This window comes from Chelonia mydas, chromosome 2 (assembly GCF_015237465.2).
Source record: "Chelonia mydas isolate rCheMyd1 chromosome 2, rCheMyd1.pri.v2, whole genome shotgun sequence".
In the NCBI taxonomy this organism is placed as follows: Eukaryota; Metazoa; Chordata; order Testudines; family Cheloniidae; genus Chelonia; species Chelonia mydas.
The window spans coordinates 84,392,583-84,418,758 of NC_057850.1; the positions used below are offsets into that span (position 1 = coordinate 84,392,583).

At 39.9% G+C, this 26,176-nt stretch overlaps 1 protein-coding gene and 1 long non-coding RNA gene across 4 annotated transcripts in view; both read left to right on the forward strand.

The window, feature by feature from the left end:
* The first annotated feature begins 1,622 nt into the window (after positions 1 to 1,622).
* Positions 1,623 to 12,398, forward strand: LOC122464490. Of its 2 annotated transcripts, XR_006288575.1 has the most exons (4): positions 1,647 to 1,691; positions 4,409 to 4,467; positions 7,397 to 7,478; positions 12,020 to 12,398. It is a non-coding gene; the product is annotated as an uncharacterized LOC122464490 (long non-coding RNA). The 2 variants fall into 2 exon arrangements; XR_006288576.1 differs by lacking the exon at positions 4,409 to 4,467 and having other exon boundaries at positions 1,623 to 1,691.
* Positions 12,399 to 19,927: 7,529 nt separating this feature from the next.
* LOC122464491 overlaps positions 19,928 to 26,176 on the forward strand; it is a 71,158-nt gene continuing 64,909 nt past the window's right edge. Inside the window, exon 1 of one of the 2 annotated variants that reach the window (XM_043539836.1) lies at positions 19,928 to 19,975. In XM_043539836.1, the coding sequence (XP_043395771.1) occupies positions 19,969 to 19,975 (7 nt within the window). In that variant the 5' untranslated portion in view covers positions 19,928 to 19,968. Of the gene's footprint in view, positions 19,976 to 22,003; positions 22,271 to 26,176 lie in introns of those variants that run through there. The other variant, XM_043539837.1, reaches the window with a different exon arrangement.

A 26,176-nucleotide genomic window follows, 5' to 3' on the forward strand; every position in this document is an offset into this window, starting at 1 on the left:
ACTGACATCCCCCATCCCCCCAAGAGGGCACTCTTTAATATCTGAAGCCTGCTTGGTGGACTTGTTTATATTCTGGGTGAAGGGAAATCAAGTTAGGCCTCACCAGTGGCTCCATGCCTGACTGCAAGGGCCCTTGGGATGTATTGTAATAGAAACAATATAATAATTGCCTATGTGTGGGAAATGTTGAAACTGACTATTCCAAAAGCACTGTCAAATACACAAAATAAACTGAGAAAACAGAAAAAAGTTTCCCGCTAATCTTTTTACATTGTAAAAAGAAAAGGAGGACTTGTGGCACCTTAGAGACTAACCAATTTATTTGAGCATGAGCTTTTGTGAGCTACAGCTCACTTCATCGGATGCATACTGTGGAAACACGATCCGATGAAGTGAGCTGTAGCTCACGAAAGCTTATGCTCAAATAAATTGGTTAGTCTCTAAGGTGCCACAAGTACTCCTTTTCTTTTTGCGAATACAGACTAACACGGCTGTTACTCTGAAACCTTTTTACATTGTAGTAGTCTTAGATATTTCTTACAAAAATTATCGGCACAAATTTTCAGTCAGAAGCATCAATTTGTTGATCTCTTTAAAAGCAAATTCTCCTCTTCTTTACTGTGGTGTAATCCTACTGAGCTATGCTGTGCTTTGCCAATGGAAGAAGAGTATTTGGCCCATTGTTGCCTGATTTGATATTGGAAGCAGGTAGAGAAGTGTCCCCCCCGTGCTGCTCCAACATCATGTGTGCTGAGCAGTCTTTTACTTAAGAGGCAATCTGTTCTGAGCAATAAAAGACAAAAGACTGCAGTGAGGTATTGATCCTCCCCCTGCTGAGAAGAAATACTTTTATTGCCTTTACACCAATGCTAGCAGCCTGAGTAACAAAGAAGAGGAATTGGAATTGCTCATTTATGAGCATAAACTTAATCTAGTTGGTATTACTGAAACTTGGTGCAATGAATCCAATGATTGGAATGTGAAAATAAATGGGTATAACATATTTAGGAAGTGTTGAGTGGGCAAAAGGGGAGGGGGAGTGGCACTCTGTCAAAAATGGCATTACCTATTTCGGAGTCATTGATAATTCAGAAGAAAATGGTCTTGAGTGCTTATAGATCAGTGTCCTAACAGATAAAGAACAAGATGGAGTATTAGTTGGTGTCTGCTACAGAGCACCAAATCACACTTGAGAACAGGATGACTAGCTCCTCACACACCTATAGATAATGTGTAGGGGGAAAAACCTGTGTGATGGGGGGAGGCTTCAATTTTATTGACGTATGCTAGAGGTCTCATGCTGCTAGAAATAAAAGATCCTTGGAATTTCTAAATGTTATAGATGACAGTTTACTAACTCAAAAAGTGTACTCAACATGGAGGAATTCTATATTAGAACTCCAAAATAATCGTAGCTTAGGTAAAGTGGTCATCAGTTGATCATATTTATGATGTGCAAACAGAATAAAGCCTAGACCAGTGGTATTTATGCTTGGTGCTTTAAAAGGGCCATGTTTGAAAAGGTGAAAACAATTATGAGCTAGATCAGTTGGGAGGAAGAATTTAGTCAGAAAAATGTGAATGATGATTGGGAACTGTTTAAGAACACCTTAGTAGATGCCCAAAAACCACAACTGAGGAAGAAGGCTGTATTAGTTAAGAAACTGACCTGGCTTACAGAGGAAATGAAGGTAGCTATAAACTATAGATGGATGTAAAGAAATGGAAGAAAGGAGAAGTGTATAAAATTGATAAGGGAAGCAAAGGGACACAAGAGAAATCTATGGCTAGCAGGGAAAAGGAGTTTAAGGATATTGGGAACAAAAAGAATCCTGACAAAGGTATTGATCCGTTACTAGATAGAAATGGTAGAATTAGCAATAATAATTCAGAAAAGGCAGATGTGTCCAGTAAATATTTCTGTTCTGCATTTGCGGGGGAGGGGGAACTATGATTATGTCATATTATATGATACTCTTTCCATTCTACTAGTATCTCAGGAGGATGTTAAACAGAAGCTACTAAAGTCAGACATTTTTAAATCAGCAGGTCCAGGTAACTTGCATCCAAGAGGTTTAAAACAGCTGGCTGAGGAGCTCATTGGACGATTAATTTTTTTTCCTTCAAAAAGTCTTGGAAAATTGGGGACATTCTAGAAGACTGGAAGAGAATTAAAGCTGTGACAATATTTAAAAAGAGTAAATGGGATGACCTGGATAATTATAGGCTTGTCAGTCTGACACTGATTCTGGGCAAGATAATGGAGCAATCTAATATGGGAGCATTAAAGGAGGGCTATATAATTAATAATAAAGCATTAAAAAAGGGCAATATAATTAACACCAATCAGCCTGGGTTTATGGAAAATAGATCCTTTCTAACTAGAGAGCTTTTATTTTGATATTATAAATTTGTTTGACAAAGGTAATAGTGTTGATGTAATAAACGTCAATGAGTTGTTTGACTTGCTAGTATTGGTTAAAAAAACTAGAAAGGTATAAAATTAACATGGGATCCATTAAATGGATTAAACATCAGCTAACTGATAAGTCTCAAAATATAATTGAAAATGGGAATCATCATCAAATGGGTGTGTTACTAGTATGATCCTGCAGGGATCAAATTTTCCTTATGCAAGTCAACATTTTTATAATGACCTGGAAGAAAATATAAAATTATGGTCAGTAAAGTTTCCAGATGACACGCAAACTGGGGGGAGTGATAAAGTACAGGTAACTGATCCAGAGAAATCTAGATTGTGTGGTAAACTGGGCGCAAGCAGACAGTCTACATTTTAATCTGGGTAAATGTATACATCTGGAACAAAGAATGTAGGCTGCACTTACATGATGGGGAAATCTCTCTTGTGAAACAGTGACTCTGAAAAAGATTTGGGGGTTGTGGTGGATAATGAGATGAGCATGAGTTCCTAGTGTGATGCCATGCCCAAAAGAAGGTCTAATGTGATCCTGGGTTACTTAAAACAGGAGACTCTTGAGTAGAGAGTAGTGTGGCCGTGGCTGGAATAGTGTGTCCAGCTGTGGTGTCCAAATTCAAGAAGGATGTTGGTAAATTGGAGAAGGTTAAGAAAGGAGCCAGGAGAATGATTAAAATATGCTTTACAGTGATAGACTAAAGGAGCTCAATCTATTTAGCTTAACAAAGAGAAGGTGAAAGGATGACTTGATGAGTCTATAAGTACCTATATGGGGATCAAATATTTAATAATGGGCTCTTCTAGCAGAGAAAGGTATAACATGAGCCAATGGCTGGAAGCTGAAGCTAGGCAAATTCAGACTGGAAATAAGGTGAGAGTAATTAACCTACCACTGATTGTGGTTGATTCTCCATCATGGACAATTTTTAAATCAAGATTGGATATTATCCTAAAAGATCTGCTCTAGGAATTATTTTGGGTGTGTTCTATGGCCTGTGTTATAAAGGAGGTCAGACTGAATGATCACAATGATCATGGCTTTGGAATCCACCAATTTATGACTCCATGACACAAACTTACTCCTTAGATTTAGTAACAATCTAAGCTGCCATTTTCTACTTATACCTGTGGTTGGATGTACAAACTCCACACTGAGGAACAGATTGTAATGGAGCCAGCTCTGGGCCCAGGAGGCTCCGCCCAGTCTCATCTACTGGGAGTGCTTGCAATGGAAGTGGAGGTTAAAAGGGTGCAACATAGCTCAGTCAGTGTGAGGGGGTAGACCAGCATTAGTAGCTCCTGTAGGGATATAGCAGGAGTCCCATGTCCCCCTGAGCTGACTTCCGTAGAGAGCTGCAGGCTGCTGCTGGAGAAATAGCAGAACACTTGCATTGCAAGTCAATAATCAGCTCCCCTTTGGGCCTCTGGAGAGGCAGTAGGAAGTGACTTTGGGAGCAGGCTTGGTGATATCCTTGCTCAGGATTCACACCTGAACTGCCAGCCCCAGGGGTCTGGGTGGGAACGTGGGGGCCTGGGCTCCCCTACTGCCAGCCTGTGGACTTGACTCAAAATGGGGTATAGTGAGCTAGTGCTCTGACCACTAGGGGATTCTCTCCCTCCTACCCTCAATCACAATGCCCTTCTCTTGGAATCACAAATTCTGAGAAATGTGAGTAAAATTCCATCTATTTCATTGCTTTGTTTAAATAGAAGTGACTTGGAAACTCCTAAGGAAATGTTGCTATGCATTTTTGTCTATAAAGACACAGCCTTTGAAGCAAGTAACTTTTGTTGTTGCAAATCTTAGTTTATGTGCAAGGTAGATATTCTATCCTCACCTCTCCCCATAACTTACACGTACTTATTTGAGCAAAGCAGATGCAATAGAATGGCTGATATATGTTAACTCCATTGTATCAGAATAAATAGAGTAATTACTGAGGACTGGATTATACCCTCCTGTATCCATAGGTAGCAGAGACTACCACATACAGATAGACCTTATCCCCTCATCCCCATCGGTCAGCATGGTGAGCAATTTCATTTTCCATTTCATTCTGGTTATCATGGTAGCTGGATAAACTGGGGGTTTAGCCATTCGCAACAGTTTTCTGCCAAGTTATCCTTTGCTGCCATGTTTTTAATAAGGTTATACTGGCAGTTTTTGAACTGAAAAGCTGAGAACTCCTAGATTGGCATAGATTGTGATGAATAATTAAAGTTAAAAAATAGAACTGAGGAGCATGGGGGAATATTTAATATTGGGGAAAATTTAGTTTTTAGTTAACTTTTTAATCATAAGATCCTTTATCTGGGAGATATGTGAAATATTTCTAACATAATTATATTTAACTTTCTTACCAATCTCATTTATTGATCTACAAGTAGCTTTCTAATACTCTCCCAATGATATTAATGAGAATCAAGTCCATTATTTTTAACACTAAAGCCTCTTCACCTCTCTGGCAGTGTAAAGGGGCCTTAGAGTGTAATGAAACAGTTACATTCATTTCAAGGCTCCCAGAACAATGCCTTAGTGTAAATGAGAATAAGGCCCAATGTTTCTTTTTTAAAGGGGAAGGGAAAGATTCTTCATATGAGAGTGTCTTTGTCGTTAAATATAACACTTACATTTCTCTGTGTTTTATCTGCTGCAAATTAGAAATGTAAATATCATCTGTAAATAGAGCCACCTGTAGACCAGATCATTAGTCTTCTTAGTATCCTGCCACTGGCTAAAACACCTTCAAAGCAATCCTAATATACCCAGGAAAGAAATGGACTAATAGTACTTGTTCTCATTCTAAGAAGTCCCTGCTGGCAACCACATTCTGAAGCATGAGGGCTGTTATCCCTTTAAATATAGCTTAGTTCGGTGTTCATGTTACACTGGTTTATGTATATACCCACCACCGCTTTTATTCCAATCATCTTTTTAAATCAGATTCATTGCTCAATTTACTACTTGTGTTGATTCCATTGAGATCACATGGTATATCAGTCATCTTGAATACGTGCCTTGGTGTCAGCAATGAACTCCCTGGAATAAATTCATCCCTGGCAAACATCATCAATTTTAATAGAATTATACAAAGGATGAATTTGAACCTTTGTCTCAATGAGCATCTGTTCATGTCAGAGATTTTCTTGAAGATGAGACTGGATTTAGCTAGCATCCCTAAATTGGCATGTAATTTGATGCCAAGATAGTAAGTTTCTCTGCATAAACCAAGATGGGGGATTTGAGCATCATTGGATTGGCCTGACGTTTTGGAGATATAAACAAGGTTGGATTTAAATCAGTTAATTCAATATCCTGAAATTCTTCCAAAATGATCCAGTATGTTTCAAAGATTAAATAAATTAGTCTTTTATGCCTGGGGGATAAGGTGGGTGAAGTAAGATCTTTTATTGGACCAGCTTCTGTTAGTGAGAGAGAGACATTTTTGGGCTTACACAGAGCTCTTCAGGTTTCATGCCTGGCATATTAGCTGGCTTCCCTTCATCCTGGGCTGCTCTACGTACATTAATGAGTAAAACAAATGAGGAGGAGAATTATGAAGAAAACGAATAGTACTTTGAAATATCCAGGTGGGAGCGGTAGGTTACCTATGATCACAATTTGTTGGAAGACCAGCCTGTAGCAGTTTGAATTAACACTATCAACTGGGAAAAAAAAAGAAAAAAGAAATGGGCTGTGGTCACTGGGCATCATTTATTGGGGGAGTGAACATTTTTGTTACAGAATGTATCACATCAGCTTACGTTATGATGGACAACATGAAGTGCTGCATCATAAGGGGAAGTCACAGCCACAATGTGAAGAGGAATATGCTTTGGTTTGGGTTGGTTGCCAAGTATTAAGCCATTGAGACTATGGCATTTTAAAATAATGGATAGATGTGAAACTCCCAGGGAAATATCTGCAATATCAAAGAGGCAGCAGGATATGTTCCCATCAGCAGCTGAATTTATCTGAGATTATTCAGTACATTGGTGGCTTTAACCATATTCAGTACAGAATGTGATTGTTTTATGTGCTATCTTTAATTAGCAGCTTTTTCACAGTAAATGGGTTTGGTTTAAGAATTCTAAAAGTCCCTCTAAAATTGAAAGAATGAAAAAAACGACATTCTTAATTAGCTAATTTTTAGAATGCAAGTCAGCTATTACATGGAACAGAACAAATGTGTGAAGGAAAATGATTAACTGTACACAACGCTTCACACTGCATCACATACGCTACCTTTTTCTATTTTAAATACACACTTGTAGGTTCTTTTGTATGCTTTTCTTTCATTTCTTACGGTCACAGTCATTTGGTATCAATTAAGATAGATTCTGAGTGGCAGCCACCCAGTCAAATAAAGAATATGAGCACAATAAGTCAGTTTAGATCATCATTTTCAAAGGCTAGAATGACAAGGAGATTTTGTGCCACTTAATATAGCAATGGATGTAATCTTGCAGAATAACTTCACTCTCCCATAGTCTTGAAGCATCGGTGAAAGGAAATAGGCTTATAGATTGCTGAAATATCTCAAGCAGCATTTGACACTTAAAAGCAGCAATGAACTCAGCATAATATAAAGTAGACACACAGTGGCTAAAACTTCTAGAGCTACTGTATAATGACTGTCACAGTATTGCAGAGGAAAACACAAATTCCTCCAAAAAAGAAGCTGGGACTGACATAACTGATCTTTCAGACAGTTCTGTTGGATTCTTTGACTGCTCTGGTTCTTAAATCTATTAAGTGGTAATGATAAGAATACATGCAGCTCAAGACAGATATTTTCACCTCTTTCATGATATATTACAAAAATACTGCTGTGAAGCTAAAAGGACTCAGGAATGAAATTCTTTTCACAAAAATAATTTGCTGTGTTCTAAAGAAAGGTTGGCGTGCTTTACTAAACTGTACAAACGTTATTTCTCTTTTATTGACACTCTTTGCAGAGTCAGACCATGAAATGACTTGAGTTTTAATCTACTTTTTATACTGAAGGGAGAGGCCTCTAATTTAATAGCTTCAACACAGGTAAGTAATTCATAAACACATATTTTCCAAATGTTTCTTAAAGTCATAAAGAGGTGGGAGAAAATGGTGGGTTACCATGAGATGGTTACTATTAAGCAAGTGCAATTATATTTACTTGCTTGATATTAGATTTTTATTTCATTTGCAGGTATGGCTCGGGAGTCTGACACAGGTACCTTTCCGGTGTGCTTGGAATGCAAATGGGATAGTGTTTTTCTTACTAATCTGCTTTAACACAGATATTATAGAATCACACGGAAGAAAATTCCAAAGTTATGACTTGATCTCCATGTTAAAATATTTTCAGAATTATATGACTGTCAGGCTCACACAGCAGTCATTTAACAAACAACAAAAAGCAGCAAGTGGCACTTGATGAAGCTCGATAGCTTCTAGCATTGATCAGGACATGAAAGAGAATGAGGACAGACACAGGAATGGATTTTAAATGGCAGATGCCATTTTGTTAAAATGTAACATTGGACAGGGGCGCTATTTGCCCATCTCCCCAGAGTGGGCATTTAAGTGGCTGATTGTCCAGCGTGGTGTTTTCAGGCACCTCTCATAAAGCCCGCAACTCAGGGTAGACACTCCAAATGCCTACCCCAAGGATTCAGCTAGCTCTGCTGAATCCTCTCACCTTCCCCATTGTGAAAGGTACAGAAGGTACCAAAGAGGGACCTTGGTTTGCAAGAACCTCGGGTCTTCTTTTTTCCATAGACATATGGTCCACCAAGAAAATCTCATGTCTCTTATTTTCTGGTTGCTGATTCTCTGGCCTTTTAGCTGTACTGGATGCTGGCTGTAAGTTGTAATGAACAAACAGTTAATACAATTCCTCATATTAAATTCCTAAATCCTATAACTACTTAACCCATGTCTCCATGATGTTATAAGGAAGGCAAAAAAAAACAAAACAGAAATCCACTAGGTCCCAGCAATTTGTCCCCAGTGGGAAAAATTCCTTCCTGACCCCTTAAAGAGGCAATTGGTCAGACCAAAAGCAACCTAAAACAGAATTCCTATATCATATAACCATAGGGAGACATAGTGAGCTCAACTAAAAATGAGGCAAGAGACCTAAGAAACCCCAACCCAGGGTTTAAATAAATGTGGGAAGCAAGAACTAATTAGCTTACATCTCTCTAGCTGGCCAGTGGGAAGCAGAGCATCCAGAGGAGGAGGGATCTATCCCTGTATACACTCCCCTTTTCATCCTAAGCTGTCTGGAACCTTGCAGCTCCAATCAAGTTTCTCATCCGATAATTCAGTGTGTGACATTGGTAACAGGCAATGTAATCTTTAATATGTAAGTCACTTATTCAAATCCAAGCCAAGTTGCTATTATTTAATATTAGGGCTGGTCAAAATATTTCAGATTCTAAGAACAAGAAAAAAATATGCAAAATATTGCAACCAACTCTATTAAACATCAATGTGGGGTCATAAAATTAGCATGACACATAGAAATTAAAAGAAAGATAATCCCTGCATAAAGACCTGATGTAACAAAAATCCTGATTATTATTTTTAATTGATATTAAAATATTATTGATTATGGCAGAAGGGGGTGGGGGATTAGAGCTAGTGCATGCGTGGATGTCAGCAGTGAGAAAAAAGCCGAAGTAAGATCTGAGAGGAAGTGATACGTTGAAAGGGAAGTTACAGGATGAAAATAGGCATGCACTTTCACATGGAATGATGCAGAGAGTAAGGCCATGTCTACACTACCACTTATGTTGGCAAAATTTATGACGCTCAGGCGTGAGGAAAACCTGCCCCCTCTCCCCCGAGCAACGTAAGTTTCACTGGCACAAGTGGCCATGTGCACAGCGCTATGCTGATGGGAGAGCTCTCCCACCCGGCATAGAGCAGCTCTACTAGAGATCTTACAGCGGTGCAGCTGCATAGGGGCAGCTGTGCTGCTGAAGGTGCGGCAGTGGTATCAAGAAGTGTTGCCAGAAGATGCGGGCAGGACTGTAAACTGGCTGGAGAATGAGTTCTCTTTATTACTTGTTTGTACCATCCCTAGTAACAATGGGGCCCTACACCTTGATTGGGATTTTAGGAGCTACCATAACAGAACTAATAATAAATGATAAGAAAAAGCAGAATGACATGGGAGGGAGGAAACTAAGGTTGAGATGTTGATGGTGCAGAGCTGCAAAATTAAGAAAGAGAAGTTTGATTTATATATATATATATAGAGAGAGAGAAGCTGTGAGAGGAGTTAAAAGTAAAAGGGGTGACATAGTTGAAGCAGTGGGAAAGGAACAATATTTTAGCTGGGCGTGTTGGATAGCTTGACTAGAGGAGAGGCAGAACATGTGGCAAGGAAAATTCAAAGAGCCGTCTAAGGATCCCTGCTGTTTAGACTTGATACATCATGTGAGTCTCTACTTTCAGTAGCTGGGAAAGGATGATTTGTTTGCCTCCTAATGTCGGTCTTCAATATATGGGATTGCTCAGTACAAAGTTGTGCATGTTGGAAAAGGCCAGGAACTCCTAAAAGTAATGCAATGAGCAACATAGCAGCTAAATAAAACGAATACTGTGTGCGTAGGTACACACATGCATGCAAGCCTTGTACTCCTCCTGGACCAGTACATTAATTGCATTACATTAGCATTGTGTCAGGCTGGCCTAGGAAAGAAGAGGGCCTGATGGCTTAGAGCCGTTCCTCCTAACAGGAAAGGCTCCTAGAAAGTCATCTCTGCAAAATACACCTGTTGCAAATGCTGGAGCGTTTCAAAATGCTTAGCTAGAGCAAAAGAAACAGTGGTAAATAAGGTGAGGGGTTTGATCCTTTGTTGCTCTGCCGCTTGTGCAGTCATTTACGCCAATGCAAAGTGGGTGTTCAGTGTGGTACCATCCAACATCTTCTTTGCACATGTGTAAAGAACAACACAGGATGCCGGACAATATAGAAAGTGGGCCCAATGACAAGAAAAGTACAGAAGAGTGTAATCAGCAAGATAGGAGGTATAGGAAAAGTGAAAGTCAGAAGAGAAGACTCTGAGAAGTATATGGGATGAGGAAGATAAGAAATGTGGAATGGAGGAAAATGAAAACAATCTATCAAAGAGTCGTCCTGGGTAGAGCCACAGGAAATATGTGCTATGGAAATTCCATGCTATGAGTTTGGTCCTGCCAGGTGCTGAGCCCCTCAACCTGTTTCAGCAACCCACTTATGCACTTTCTTAGCTTTAAACAGGAGTAGTCCCCGTTGACTTCCATAGAACTACTCACATGCTTAAAGTTAAGCACATGATTACGTGCTTTGTTGGATCATGCCATCAAGTCCACTGCACCTCACAGGACCAAGCTGTATGGGATGGATTAAGGGTCTCTCCCCATTGTTGTCTGCCAAATGTACACTGATTTTTCTTCAGTTAAAAAGCTATCCTTCTGAATGTAAAGCAGGGGTGTGGTATCTTTCTGAGCATTCATGCACAATGAAACAACGGGGAGGTGCGACCTTCCCTGTTTGTCTCAGTGGGATGTTGACATTAAAGCTGAATAATAGTAATTTAAATGTCAATACTAACTATGTCACTGCTGAGACAAGGTGGGTGAGGTGGTATCTTTTATTGGACCAACTTCTGTTGGTGAGTGAGACAAGCTTTCGAGGTTACACAGAGCTCTTCAGGTATAGGAAACGTACTCAAGAGTGGTCACAGCTAAATACAAGGTGGAACAGATTGTTTAGCATTAGTAGTTAACACGTAGTTCAAGGGACATTTCAAGGTGAGGTGGCCCATTAACACCCTACACACATCCACTGGTGGAATAGTCAACACTCCCTACAACACACCTTTCAAGATCCATACACACGCCTAACACAACATGTGATGTTCCTCATTGAGGGCACTAAATGACCCAATAACAGCTATGTGGGTGAATCCAGACAATCGCTAAGCTTTTGAGTGAACTCACACAGGAAAACGATAAAAGACAAAAACACCCTATCACCTGTGGGTGAACACTTTTCACAAAGCAGTTGCTGTAATTCAGACCTATCAGTTCTCATCCTCAAAGGAAACCTGCACAACTTTTCAAAAGATGAGCCTCGGAACTAAAATCATAACTTTGCTAGACACAAAAATCATGGACTGAATAGAGACTCTGCATTTATGGCTTACTATAACTATCTATAACCCACTAACAATCCCCTACCCCCAGCTGCCTTCTCCCCCATTTCATTCCTCTCTATGACTGGAAGGGTGCTTTGTGCAAAACAGCTGGATTTATTTAAAACTACCTTCTACTGGAATAAGGTGGCAAATTTTAAAGATGCAAATAATGAATTTTTTTTCTTCAAAGATAGGATGAGAGAAAATAAGTCTAGCAGGATTGGGAGACCACTGTAGTTCTAGAGATGATTATATTAAAATAAAAAGAAATAGGCTTAGATGAAGTTAATCAATTTTATTTAAAGCTACTCCACAGAGATACAATTATGTTAAACAATTGCTTTCATATGTGCTTTGAGTGATTTTTCTTCTAACAAAAATCTAAGGATTTTCCAAAATTTTTCATAGAATCTGGGCGAGAATTTGCACAAAGCTGGCAGAATTACACCAGATTTCCAGGATCTCTCATTATGGACCAATTTCAATTTAATGGCTTAGAGGCAGCATGACAGAAGCAGCCTGGAGGTGGACCCTAGGGGCAGATGGTCAACTTGTGGAAATAGAACCAGGATGATTTATGCCAACTGAGGATCTATCAGCCATAGATTTTTCTGGCTGGAGGTAATGTGTTTAGATTCTGTGGACTGTCAATCCTGATTCAGCAAAGCACTTACGCAAGAGCTTAAGTACCATTGTGTTGCTGAATAGAGATGGACTTAAGGACATACTTAAATACTCTGAACTGAATCCATAATGCATAAAGCTGGTTGTCTGCATAGCAAAAATAAATAAATAAATAAATAAAATAAAAAATGGAAAAGTCATCATTTTAATTTTAAGAAAGGAAAAGTTAATAGAACACAATATTGTAATCAATTATGAGGAAAAACATTAAATAAAAATTCAGACTCCACTACAATGTACATACAGAGAACCAAAGTTATAAAAATGCACTGAGAACTCTTCTCTATAGCAGGCTGTCCAGAGTGACAAAAATAAGTTTTTATTTAAAAAAAAAAACCAAAAAACAACAACCCCAAAACACCACTACCACAAACTAGATATGATGGTTTATGTCACAGTTGTCATTGCCACACCAAACATACAACATTGATAAAACATCATGAATTCTTCCCTCTTCTTCAGGTTGGACAATTGGTTTAGTAGTATCTGTGCTGATATCAGTGGTGGCATCTTAACCTTCTGTCTTGAGTAAAGATTGTATCATAGTAGCCGTCTAACAAAGGGTATTAATCTGTAAATGAAATCTGCACGAAAGCACACTAGACTGATGCAACACCATCTTTGAATTATACTCCAGGTTTCCAGACCAATTTTATTTGTCCTGCAACTTAAAAACACCTGTGCTCGTCAAGAAGTAGTTTTTGTTTTTACTGGTTGCTTAGGTCAGCGCTACTCAAAATGGTGGTCCGCAGACCGGTGCCGGTCCACGAGCCATCGGCTGCTGGTCTGCGCGCACATTGGGGGAAAGGAATTGCTGGTCCCCCATATCAGATAACTTGAGAAGCACTGGCTTAGGTGCTCTCTGACTGAATATTGATGTAAAACTGAAGCACCAAAATAGAGTTGCAGAAAAGTAAGGTCCGTCTAGATCAGCATTCAGGTTGGGTTTAGATACAGCAAAGAGTTCATATCCTCGCACGCATGATTGCTTTAATTGCTTCAGCTCCTATGGAGATACAGCCCAGTCATACCAAAATATACTTTACATCCAGCCAGTCTTTTGCTTTGGGATTCTTCATAAAATAGTCACAGCCTCAGATGATATGACATCAGATGAAGTAACCTATATGTTTCATAATACTATTTATTACCTGGAATTAGCCTAGTCCCAGGCAGAAATCATATTTCCACCCCTTGCAGCAGGCATTTCACCAATTTCTAACAATTTCTCTCTCTTCTCTCACTGGAATGTGTAGCAAAAATATCCCGGGGGAAGTTAAGTCTAGCATAAAGCAATCAGTCTGATTTTCATGACAGTGGAGGCTGGGATACAGTGGGGATGGGTGAAGGAAAGGATAAAATGGAAACATTTTTGGACTAATATTGAATACCCACTCAAGCCAGTGTGTACTACCCACAAGCGTTTACATTTTGTGCACCCAATATTGCACTCAGATACAAGGGGACACCGTATATCCATCGGCAGACTTGGACACTATTTACACATAATGTGTTCAAATGAGCATTACATTTAATCTGAGGAAATTGCAATGTATGTTTTTCAAATGTCATTTAAAGTAATTTATTTATTGGTCTCTGACTTGTGACTCTTTTAAAAATGTTTAAAGATAAAACTACTAAAACTAAATGCTTCCCTTGTAAATTTTACTGAAACATTCCTCGGATTTGTGGACAATGCTAAAGCTTTCTCAGTCCCACAAAAAGCAAGTTTCTTAAACTTCTTCATAATTTGCAGAATAAATGAAATGTCCCATCTCTAGCCTCTAAAGGAAATTTTAATACTATTTTGTTGTTTTGTTTTATTTTTTACTTTTTTTTCAAATGAAAAACAGGCCCATTTATCCACAGCAGGGTCTACATCACTAGCAAAAACCCAAAAACATTTACCTAGCAGAGTTACTGGCTGATTCATTTTTGCATTGCATCTCGTCTTGAAATCAATGAGGAGCTGTGATTAAAAATGAATGGCCCTTGTTTTTTCAATGCCTCTCATAGTCCCTGAGGCTCAGATCCCCAAAGGTATTTGGGCTCTTAACTTCCATAAAATCTCTTGAGGATCTGGTCCTATGGGCCATTTTCCTCCCTGATTTAAGTCTCATACAACCCTAGTGAAAACAATTTGGTTACACAAAGTATATGTCAGGGCAAACAACATTCATAGAATTTTTAAAGGTTGGGTCAAGGTTTTCAAAAGTGACTAGTGGTTGTGGGTGATTCAGTTTTTGGGACACACTAACAGGGACTTGATTTTCTGTGGGTGGTTGCTCAGCACTTTCTGAAAACCAAGCCCCCCTTCATCTCAAGGGGTAAATCTCAAGTGGGGTATCCAAAGCCTCTTGTCACTTTTGAAAATCTTGGCCCATCTCACTGCAGATTATAAGTAAGTCCTGTAGAAAGCAGCACTCTGGCCCGTATAAAAACAAAAGAATATAGGAGGCAAAGGAAGATTAACTAGTGATTGTTCAAAGAAGTAGATGATTTACCCTCTTGGTGAAATACAATTGAAAAGCACTTTTCTTGAATAATTTCAGTAATCTCCATAGCCTTTCCTACTGGTGTTAGTAATGAATACTAAGATAAGATACGTGAGTTAGAAAAGCTTGATATGGAGAAGGGAAGCTGGAAAAATATTTCTAATTCTGGAGCAAGTGAAATGGTACATTTGTCATTTTGATATATTACCAAATTAACATTACCACATGCCATAAATTCCTTTAAATGTTTTTGGTATGTTATAGAAGAATATGAAATATTTCCATGATTATAGCTCTCAGTAAGCTAGAAGACCTAGCCTATGAGGGCTGGAGCTTTCACAAGAGTGAAATTCAACTCAAAAGATATGTGTAGGGGGGGAAGATAACCCACAATATAATTTTTAAAAAGAGCCATTTCAACTTTGTCAACTAGATATTTCAAAATATTCTTCATACTGAACTCTGCGACAGGAATTAAAAGAAAGCTGGTGAGCTACTAAAATGGGGTAACATCATCTTCTAAAGTTCAAGCAGCAGTCATAATGAAATGAAATTAATATACTGACATTTTCTTGATGAAAAGGTTTGGTTTTTTTTTAAGAATGTCTAGAACATTTTGCTGTGGCTACATTTTCAACCATTTTACAAATGTAGTAATAAACGTTATTTCTTCTCAGAGGAAAAAAAACACCTGCATGATCTACAGTCTCACTTTCTACTAAGCTTAAAAAAAAATCATCACATTGCACAAGCTGTGCGTGTCACATTAGCCCTATTTTTATAGAAGCTGAACATTTTCCAAAGCCTGTTTTATTAGTCTGTCAGCCCCAAAGACGAAGCAAAGACTCTTATAAGTGGCAAATAAAACAATTTAGGGATTTAATGGGCTGTCACTTTAGAAAAAAAATTATTTAAATTCAGGGAGGTATTAAGTCTCACTGTGACCATTCTGCTTTCAAATATCCTCATTACCATAACGTGCTGCACCTTGGTTAAACTACTTTAACAAGTATGTGAGCATGGCTGAAGTGATAATTTAATGTGGCAAGATTCAGGGTTGTATAAGTAAAATTCATTAAAAAGCCATGTTAAGATGGACAGAAGTAATTTAGTTCCGTCCTCAGTTCTATTTCACTGTTTATCTGAACTGCAGTAGTTCAATTTGCACAGAGAATTTACATTTCTCCCAATAAAGAGAAAAAAATGGCATGAAATTCAGTATGAAATTTGACTTCCTTGCCTGTAAAGGAAATGGGCATTTGCTCCCTACTTAAAATGCATGCTGGCATTGTTAGAAATACTTCTATTTTATTGTTGTGAGTACTCCATGGAAAGTGGTGAGGGAAATTTCAGCGTGTGCTTTTTCTCTTCTGAAATTAAATGAGATGTGTGAAATTTGGCAAGAGAATGTCAAAGCTTCAAGGAAAATTCAATCTACTTTTAGAAATGTGCTACCTACAGTAAATAGTTTCTAATTCACATCTAACCTAACAAATTCTGCTTGCTGAGATAAACACCTGAATTGGATGGGGAAGATTTTGGCTGGGGTAATTACTATCACTAATATTAAAAATCTTCTATACATCACTTGCATGGTGCTTTCCAAACACAAGATTAAATGACATTACTGCAGTTTAACATAGACGTTACAGACCAGCATAAATATATTCTCGATCTGGCAGGATAGGTGTTTGGCAAAAATAAAATTTGTGGTGGCATCCTAGTCATTATTAAGAGCTACCTTGTACCTTTGAGGCTTTGTCTAGACTGAGGCAAAAGGTTTGTTGATAGCATATATTAGCTAATGTGGTAACTAATACACTTAAAAATATCTAGTGTAAACTAGGCACTCTGCATTTAACATGTGCTAAACTGGTCGAGTAAAACCTAGGCTCTTCTCTAAGCTTTAATTCAACCATTTTAGCTCATGTTAAAGGCAGCATGCCTTTTCTACAATTGACTTTTCAAAGACGCTAATTAAAAAATGTTAGCAAATATGCTCCAACACCACAACTTTTATCTTAGTCTAAACAAGCCTATGGCTCACCCAATAGGCACATCAGGCCAAGCCCAAGGAAAGCCTCTCTAAGGCCTTCTAGGATTTCCGGTTGGTTCAAGAAGAAAAATAGGAAGGAGAGTAATTTAAACCTCCAAATGCCAGAAACTAGGACTAGACAAAGATGACAGGGGACGGATCACTTGAAATTGCCCTGTTTTATTGATTCACTCTGAAGCAGCAGCCAGTGCCAGATGGACAGGCTACTGGGCTAGATGGGCCATTGGTCTGCACCAGCATGGCTGGTCTTATGACACTCTTTTGTGCTCCCTGCCATGCATCCAGCCAACTCTGCTACCTGGTACGTAGCAAAGGCAGGTCATGGCTCTGCCTACTCACCATCAGTGATTTGGGGGAGGAAGAAGCAGCTCAGGTATGGCCCTTCAGCTCCCCTAAATACGTAGAGCTGCAGTATGGGATGCCCTAATGCAATCTTACTCCTTCCTACATGTGTGGTAATGCAAAATCTGGCCTTTAGGTAACTTTGAAGAATGTTTCATAATCCTCACTTTCCTCAGTTTTGTTATGAATGGGGTAATAGGGCTCCAGACCAGGAATACATTGGTATACTTACAACATCCAATACCCTGAAACTGCCTTTTGAGTAGCTCTTTTGTTTCTTCCTGAGAGATCCCGCAGGATTAAGAATTTAAGAACATAAGAATAGCCATCCTGGGTCAGACTAATGGTACATCTAGCTCAGTGCCCTGTCTTCTGACAGTGGCCAATGCCAGATACTTCAGATGGAATTAGCAGAACAGGGAAATTATTGAGTGATCCATCCCCTGTCATCCAGGCCCAGCTTCTGGCAGTCAAAGGTTCAGGGACACCCAGATCATGGGGTTGTGTCCCTGACCATCTCAGCCAATAGCCATTGAGGGATATACCTTCCATGAACTTCTCTCACTCTTTTTTGAACCCAGTTATAGTTTTGGTCTTCACAGCTTTCCCTGCAACAAGTTCCACAGGTTGACTGCACTGTGTGAAGAAGTATTTCCTTTTTGTCTGTTTTAAATGTGCTGCCTATTAATTTCATTGGGTGACCCTGGTTCTTGTGTTATGTGAAGGGATAAATAATATTTCCTTATTCACTTTCTCCACACCTTTCATGATTGATAGACTTCTATCTTATGCCCTCTTAGTCATCACTTTTGTAAGACTTTAACCCTCTGCCCAAGTCTCTCTATTGCAAGGTTCCAACTCATCAACACTCTTGTCCAACATGTAGTTGGAGTTAGGTCCAAGCTTTGTGTCTCCATCTCATCTGTCTCAGATGATGTGGTCAAGCCAGTGAACTCACTCCAAATATACATTGGTGTAACAAAGATCAGAATTTGTCCCAAAGGGTCAGCCGTTTCCTCAGTGAGCTGATATTTATTCCACCTTGACGTTTTCAAAGCGATTTCTTCACAAAACGAAGGTGGACACATAGGGCTGATAAAATACACTTAAGAAATATACTAATTAAAAAAGACAACAAACTTCTCAGAACTCTATAAAAGTACAATGCAATAGAAAATTGACCAAATAAAGAGAATATAGAATAGTCTGTTGGAATTTCTTGTAAAACTAAGTGACTATACTTCTATGTTTTAATGATTATGTTCTCTATAGCAAATTTCAAAGTCAAGCTTTGGTCAAGTTAACATTGCTTATTCAACTGTGGAAACTATTCTGTCTGGGTCTCATAATATGCAGAGTCAAGTTAAGGCTTATTTAGAAAGGGGTACTTAAAAGAGGCAGGTCATCACCTCAAGCAAATCCAGCTTTATGCATGAGTTGCCAGTTTACTTCAGTAAGACTGGGATGGGCCATAATTTTTCTTTATAGTTTAAAAAAAAACCTGCTGAAAATGAAGAGCTCTCAATAGGATATAGTTTAATTAAACAGAAAATTGCTATTTAGAATGAGATGGGTGGTTACAATGATGTTACTGTATCAATCTGTAAAAATGCTTTCTTAGGTTGCCAGATTTTAATTAGGTAAAGCTAGAAGTTGTATCTTGGAAGAAAACCAAAGGTTTACATTGTGGCATTTTCCTCTAGGCACCTTTTTTTTAAATATGAGTTTTAAAGACATGTACTGTTAAAGCCATATGGAGAATAACACCTCTCTTTCTTTACTTTCTGAAAGAGCTAGGTTGGTAGTGGGTGCGAACAAACCATCAGAAAATGTGACTCTGGCACAGTTCATCCAGCTGGTTAGTATTGACTAAGGGCCAGATTTACAAAGTTATTTAGGCAGCTAAAGAAAATCTGGTCCTAAGAAATTCAGTATCAGGGCCTTGGCAACTACAGTTCCTCTCACTGGGCATTTGAATTGCCAAGGAATTTTGGATCAGGCCTCAAAGTTTATTCTGGGCTTTAAAATTTGGTTTGCAAACCATATGCAATAAAAGGGAAGAAGTTATAATTGTAAGTGATTCAGTGAAATGTCTCGAAGGTGTAAATTAAAAGGTTAGAACACATCTCACTTGTAAAAATTATTCACATTCAATAGAAAAAACCAGCCTGTTGATGTTGTACTGACTTTCCAATTTCTAGCTCAGTAATTGAAAGGAGTTATTTTTAAAACTGATGTTTGTTAAACCCAGTATTTCAATCCAGGCTGAACTCTTGTAGGTTTGCTCAGAAAAAACCCAAAGAAAGCTGCAATTTTAGACAGAAAATCTTGTGACTATTTATCTAATAAATTTCAGCTGTAATGAATTTAAGAAGCTTGGAAAAATGCCTCTGAAAGTCCACCTAGTTTCTAGCAGTGCAACTAACGTGATTCGAAAAAAGGAAATGAATTTATTTAGGAAGGAAGGGCTTATGGTTGAGATTATGCATGCTCTTACAGATGTCCCAGAATGAGAGAGAACCCAGACACTTAAGAGAAACTTAAAAGAGAGAGAGAGAGAAAAGGAGGCAGGTGGGGGATTCTATTCATCATAATATTAGGCCTCAATCCTAATTGGAGCCCTCCAGGTATGTCTATGGGACTGCTCTGCATTGGCCAGAGCAGAAGAGCTTAGAGGATTTGGGGGCCTTACATTGTTATATTTACCAGTGCAAGACCCAATCTTGTACTCCTTGCACACACAAATCTTGGATTCAGTGTGAGACCTGAGTGCACAAGGAATGCAGGGTTGGCCTTAGTAACTTTATTCTGCATTTATTCTGTGATGTTTGCCTGCATTAAATATTAAATTAGAGGGTGGTATCCTCGCCATGTTGAAGTCAGTGGGGGCAGGATTTCATCCAGATTAATTAAGCATATTTTCAGTGTCTCCATTTCCTTGATTTCTGCCATATTTTTTCAAGATGAAATATACTGAAGAATTTTTGAAAATTTTGTTAGATATTTTTACCACTAAGAATGAGAAAAGTGTCATCTTGAAAGTGTTAGCCAACACCTTCTGCTTAGGCATCAAATACAGTCATGTTAACTGTGATTTATTTTAAATGTATTTAGTAAAGAATAAAATGACAGCTGTTTTGTAATATCGCATCTTCCTACACTTTGACAGCCTGCTGTATTTTCACTGCACTGTAACGTTTGCTTGCAAAAGCTGAGCTAATTAGAGGTGGCTCTCCAGAGTGCAGTCAATAAATAGCTTGACTTCCCAGCTTGTGATAATGCAATGCGAGATCAATAAGAACTATGAAGATTATTTCTTCATTTCCTTCTGCTGCAAGTAAGTTACTCATGAAGGGCAGACAGTCTGATTCCTTTCAAAACAAAAGCGTGTGTAACTCCATTGTACTGCACCTGTGTAACTAAAGGAAAAATGTAAAATATTCAGAGTTTGATATTGATGCATGTTGACTTTTATTTTTAAAAGCAATCCATTCTTAAATTTTATGCAAAAATTGTAAATATGTATTTTTGCAGTCAAATGAAAGCATTTTAGGGAAAAGACACAGGACTTCATGTTGTAACATCAGTTCTTAGTATATATTCAGTGGATCTTCCTTTCTTTCGTGTTCTTGTGGGATAGATTTAGATAGTCTTAAGTATTCTTAACACCTGGTCTCATTTAAATCAATGGCAAAACTCTCATTCGCTACACTGTGACCAGGATTTGGTTCCTATGCATAAATATAGTATGACACAAAAAGTACTATAAAACAATTAATTCATATTCCTTAGCCAGAGAGTTCTACATCTATTTTGCTTTACATTCTATCAAATCTTCTGCTGTTGTGTTTGAATTACATATAAAAAGGGGGTAAAATCCAAGTGTAGACTGATCAGACTGCTAATCCCTGGAAGCTCCACAGTCACAGAGAACAGTTGCAATTCTCCAGTCATAGAAGCCAATTGTGATTCTTCACAAGAGCAGAATCCCGGACTTTACCCATCTCATTCATCCAATATGATATAAAAATCAATCTTTTGAGAGGAACCCCACCGAACATACTCAGGGAGCCCCACAGATTTTCTGTGCCATTTCCTGTCATCAGAGGAAGAACTTCACAGGGACCACTGTGTTTTTCTTCCCATTAACCCAAAGAAAATGTGTTAAACAAATGCATTATTTATCTTTACATCTACCTCAGACCCCACAACTAACCTGCTCCTAGCTGCAGCAGGCACTCTCTGTTCTGAGCAGCATTTGTCAAGCCATTCACTGCAATGTGAAGTGTGACCATTTGAATTTTCCAGCCAAACCCTTACATAACACTAGGATCAGCCAAAAGCTCCCATTGACTGACAGGTCAATTCCTGATGTCAGTCAGAGAAAGCCGTTCATGCCAGCCATTTACCTCTTTGTCAGATTTTTAGGGGTGCTCAAAAATTATCAAAATATTTCAGATAATAAAAGCCTGACTGGGATGCAATTAACTTGAAAGTTTTGATTCTTTCCATTCTTCTTAATTTCTGCATAAAAAGATGGAGAAATTATGCCTACTCACCACAGTAGGTGCATGAGCTATAATTTTCAAAGGCATATCATGAACTGTGTCATACTACAGAAGCATTTAGAGTAATTAACACATTGTAACTTACCCATGATTTTGCATTCAGTAAATTTCAAACAGCTGAGCTCTGGAAAAAAAATGCAGTTCTTTGCTTGTCACTAAATATCAATGGGGTTCTGCAGCTGTGGAATGTCTCCTAGCTCTGGCTTGCACAACAGCCAAGTAATTCTCTGGGAACTTAAGAGAACCATAGAAATAATATCAGTGAGTGGAGATAATTTCAGCTAAAAAAATGGATCAACCGTTGGGCCTTCTGGTTAAGTCATGAGTGTCTGAACCTTTTTAAACTTAAAAGCAGCGACGAGCCCTGAAGATTTGACCCACCCCTTTGCTGCTATCCTACCAGCTGAGAACATCTTCACGTGATGAAGTGTCCATCCTCAGTACTGCTCATTAGTCAGCCAAAGGAGAGAAGTGCATTGCTTAAGAATATGCTATCACCTGAACAATCAGAAAGGTAAAACAGAGAGAAAATGGAACAGATATTGCTAACTGGAAGAGAGAAATAGGCAGGTAGTTGCAAACTGGCTGCTTTTTGCTGCTAAATGTGGAGAGTTAGCTCCAGAAAGGTGTGCTGGGGGCAGGGGTTCCCAAAACTTGAGTGTGGGGAGAGAGAGTAGGGACCAGAAAGTCAACAAGGGAGGTGCTTCTGGAGAAAGGGACTGCTTTAGTGTTCTGTCTCTCATCACTGTGATATTTCACAGACTCTTGACACTTCTGGAAGCAAGATAATACTATATTAAAGCTTGGTTCTCCACTGCCTTGTACTTTGCTTAGTTGCTTAAATCAATGCTACCAAGGATAAAGGCGGTTGAGGTGCAAGTGGTGTTCTCGTCCATCCTCCCTGTGAAAGGAAAAAGCCCAGGTAGAGACCGTCGAATCGTGGAAGTCAACGTATGGCTATACAGGTGGTGTCGGAGAGTAGGCTTTGGATTCTTTGACCATGGGATATTGTTCCAAGAAGGAGGAGTGCTAGGCAGAGATGGGCTCCGCCTAATGAAGAGAGGGAAGAGCATCTTCGCAAGCAGGCTGGCTAACCTAATGAGGAAGGCTTTAAACTAGGTTCACCGGGGGAAGGAGACCAAAGCCCTGAGGTAAGTGGGGAAGTGGGATACCAGGAGGAAGCACAAGCAGGAGAACTGAAGAGGGGAGGGCTCCTGCCTCATACAGAGAAAGCGGGATGATCAGCGAGTTATCTTAAGTGCCTGTACACAAATGCAAGAAGCCTGGGAAACAAGCAGGGAGAACGGAAGTCCTGGCACAGTCAAGGAATTATGATGTGATTGGAATAACAGAGACTTGGTGGGATAACTCACGGACTGGAGTACTGTCATGGATGGATATAAACTGTTCAGGAAGGACAGGCAGGGCAGAAAAGGTGGGAGAGTTGCATTGTATGTAAGAGAGCAGTATGACTGCTCAGAGCTCCAGTATGAAACTGCAGAAAAACCTGAGAGTCTCTGGATTAAGTTTAGAAGTGTGAGCAACAAGGGTGGTGTCGTGGTGGGGATCTGCTATAGACCACCAGACCAGGAGGATGAGGTGGACGAGGCTTTCTTCCGGCAACTAACGGAAGTTACTAGATCGCAGGCCCTGGTTCTCGCTGGAGACTTCAATCACCTGATATCTGGAGGGAGAGCAATACAGGAAGTTTTTGGAAAGTGTAGGGGAGAATTTCCTGGTGCAAGTGCTGGAGGAACCAACTAGAGGCTGAGCTCTTCTTGATGTGCGGCTCACAAACTGGGAAGAATTAGTAGGGGAAGCAAAAGTGGATGGGAACCTGGGAGGCAGTGACCATGAGATGGTCAAGTTCAGGATCCTGACACAAGGAAGAAAGGAGAGCAGCAGAATATGGACTCTGGACTTCAGAAAAGCAGACTGACTCCCTCAGGGAACTGATGGGCAGGATCCCTTGGGAGAATAACATGAGGGGGAAAGGAGTCCAGGAGAGCTGGCTGTATTTTAAAGAATCCTTATTGAGGTTACAGGGACAAACCATCCCAATGTGTAGAAAGAATAGTAAATATGGCAGGCGACCAGCTTGGCTTAACAGTGAAATCCTTGCTGATCTTAAACACAAAAAAGAAGCTTACAAGAAGTGCAAGATGGGACAATTGACCAGGGAGGAGTATAAAAATATTGCTCAGGCATGTAGGAGTGAAATGAGGAAGGCCAAATCACACCTGGAGTTGCAGCTAGCAAGAGATGTTAAGAGTAACAAGAAGGGTTTCTTCAGGTATGTTAGCAACAAGAAGAAAGGCAAGGAAAGTGTGGGCCCCCTATTGTATGGGGGAGGCAACCTAGTGACAGAGGATGTGGAAAAAGCTAATGTACTCAAAGCTTTTTTTGCCTCTGTCTTCACGAACAAGGTCAGTTCCCAGACTACTGCACTGGGCAGCACAGCATGGGGAGGAGGTGACCAGCCCTCTGTGGAGAAAGAAGTGGTTCGGGACTATTCAGAAAAGCTGGATGAGCACAAGTCCATGGGGCCGGATGCGCTGCATCCGAGAGTGCTAAAGGAGTTGGCGGATGTGATTGCAGAGCCATTGGCCATTATCTTTGAAAACTCATGGCAATTGGGGGAGGTCCCAGGTGACTGGAAAAATGCTAATGTAGTGCCCATCTTTAAAAAAGGGAAGAAGGAGGATCCGGGAAACTACAGGCCAGTCAGCCTCACCTCAGTCCCTGGAAAAATCATGGAGCAGGTCCTCAAGGAATCAATTCTGAAGCACTTAGGGGAGAAGAAAGTGATCAGGAACAGTCAGCATGGATTCACCCAGGGCAAGTCTTGCCTGATTAACCTAATTGCCTTCTACGATGAGATAACTGGCTCGGTGGATGAGGGGAAAGCAGTGGATGTGTTATTCCTTGACTTTAGCAAAACTTTTGATACGGTCTCCCACAGTATTTTTGCCAGCAAGTTAAAGAAGTATGGGCTGGATGAATGGACTATTAGGTGGATAGAAAGCTGGCTAGATCATTGGGCTCATCAATGGGTAGTGATCAATGGCTCCATGTCTAGTTGGCAGCCGGTATCAAGTGGAGTGCCCCAGGGGTCAGTCCTGGGGCCAGTTTTGTTCAATATCTTCATTAATGATCTGGAGGATGGAATGGACTGCACCCTCAGCAAGTTTGCAGATGACACTAAACTGGGAAGAGTGGGAGATACGCTGGAGGGTAGGGGTAGGATACAGAGGGACCTAGACAAATTAGGGGATTGGGCCAAAAGAAATCTGATGAGGTTCAACAAGGACAAGTGCAGAGTCCTGCACTTAAGAGGGAAGAATCCCATGCACCGCTACAGACTAGGGACCGAATGGCTAGGCAGCAGTTCTGCAGAAAAGGACCTAGGGGTTACAGTGGATGAGAAGGTGGATATGAGTCAACAGTGTGCCCTTGTTGCCAAGAAGGCCAATGGCATTTTGGGAAGTATATTTAGGGGCATTGCCATCAGATCGAGGGACATGATCGTTCCCCTCTATTGAACATTGGTGAGGCCTCATCTGGGGTACTGTGTCCAGTTTTGGGCTTCACACTACAGGAAGGATGTGGAAAAATTGGAAAGCGTCCAACGGAGGGCAACAAAAATGATTAGGGGACTGGAACACATGACTTATGAGGAGAGACTGAGGGAACTGGGATTGTTTAGTCTGCAGAAGAGAAGAATGGGGCAGGATTTGATAGCTGCTTTCAACTACCTGAAAAGGGGTTCCAAAGAGGATGGATCTAGACTGTTCTCAGTGGTAGCAGATGACAGAACAAGGAGCAATGGTCTCAAGTTGCAGAGGGGGAGTTTTAGGTTGGATGTTAAGAAAAACTTTTTCACTAGGAGGGTGGTGAAACACTGGAATGCGTTACACAGGGAGGTGGTGGAATCTCCTTCCTTAGATATTTTTAAGGTCAGGCTTGACAAAGCTCTGGCTGGGATGTTTTAGTTGGGGATTGGTCCTGCTTTGAGCAGGGGTTTGGACTAGATGACCTCCTGAGGTCCCTTCAACCCTGATATTCTATGATTTTACCCAGTGCTTCATTTGTGCCAGGCCTTGTCAGGACTGAGCCCCCAGCACCTCTCTGCTTGGCAGTTCATAGCCCCACACCTCTGGACTTGGCACGTCAGTTATGAAAGTAAAAATATTGCTTGAGCCTCGGCCCCTCTTTCATTACAAATTAAGCACTGATGCTACCACTGGTGTGTGATTATTGTTTTGATAGCATGTGACACCTACTTTGCAGCGATGGTAATGACTACACAACAGGCAAGGCAGTAGAAGATTTGGCTCTTAGAATTACTTGTGCATTTTTGCATAGAAGTGCCCATCCTATTACTAAACTAGTTACTTTGGGTGGTACATAAGCACCCCTG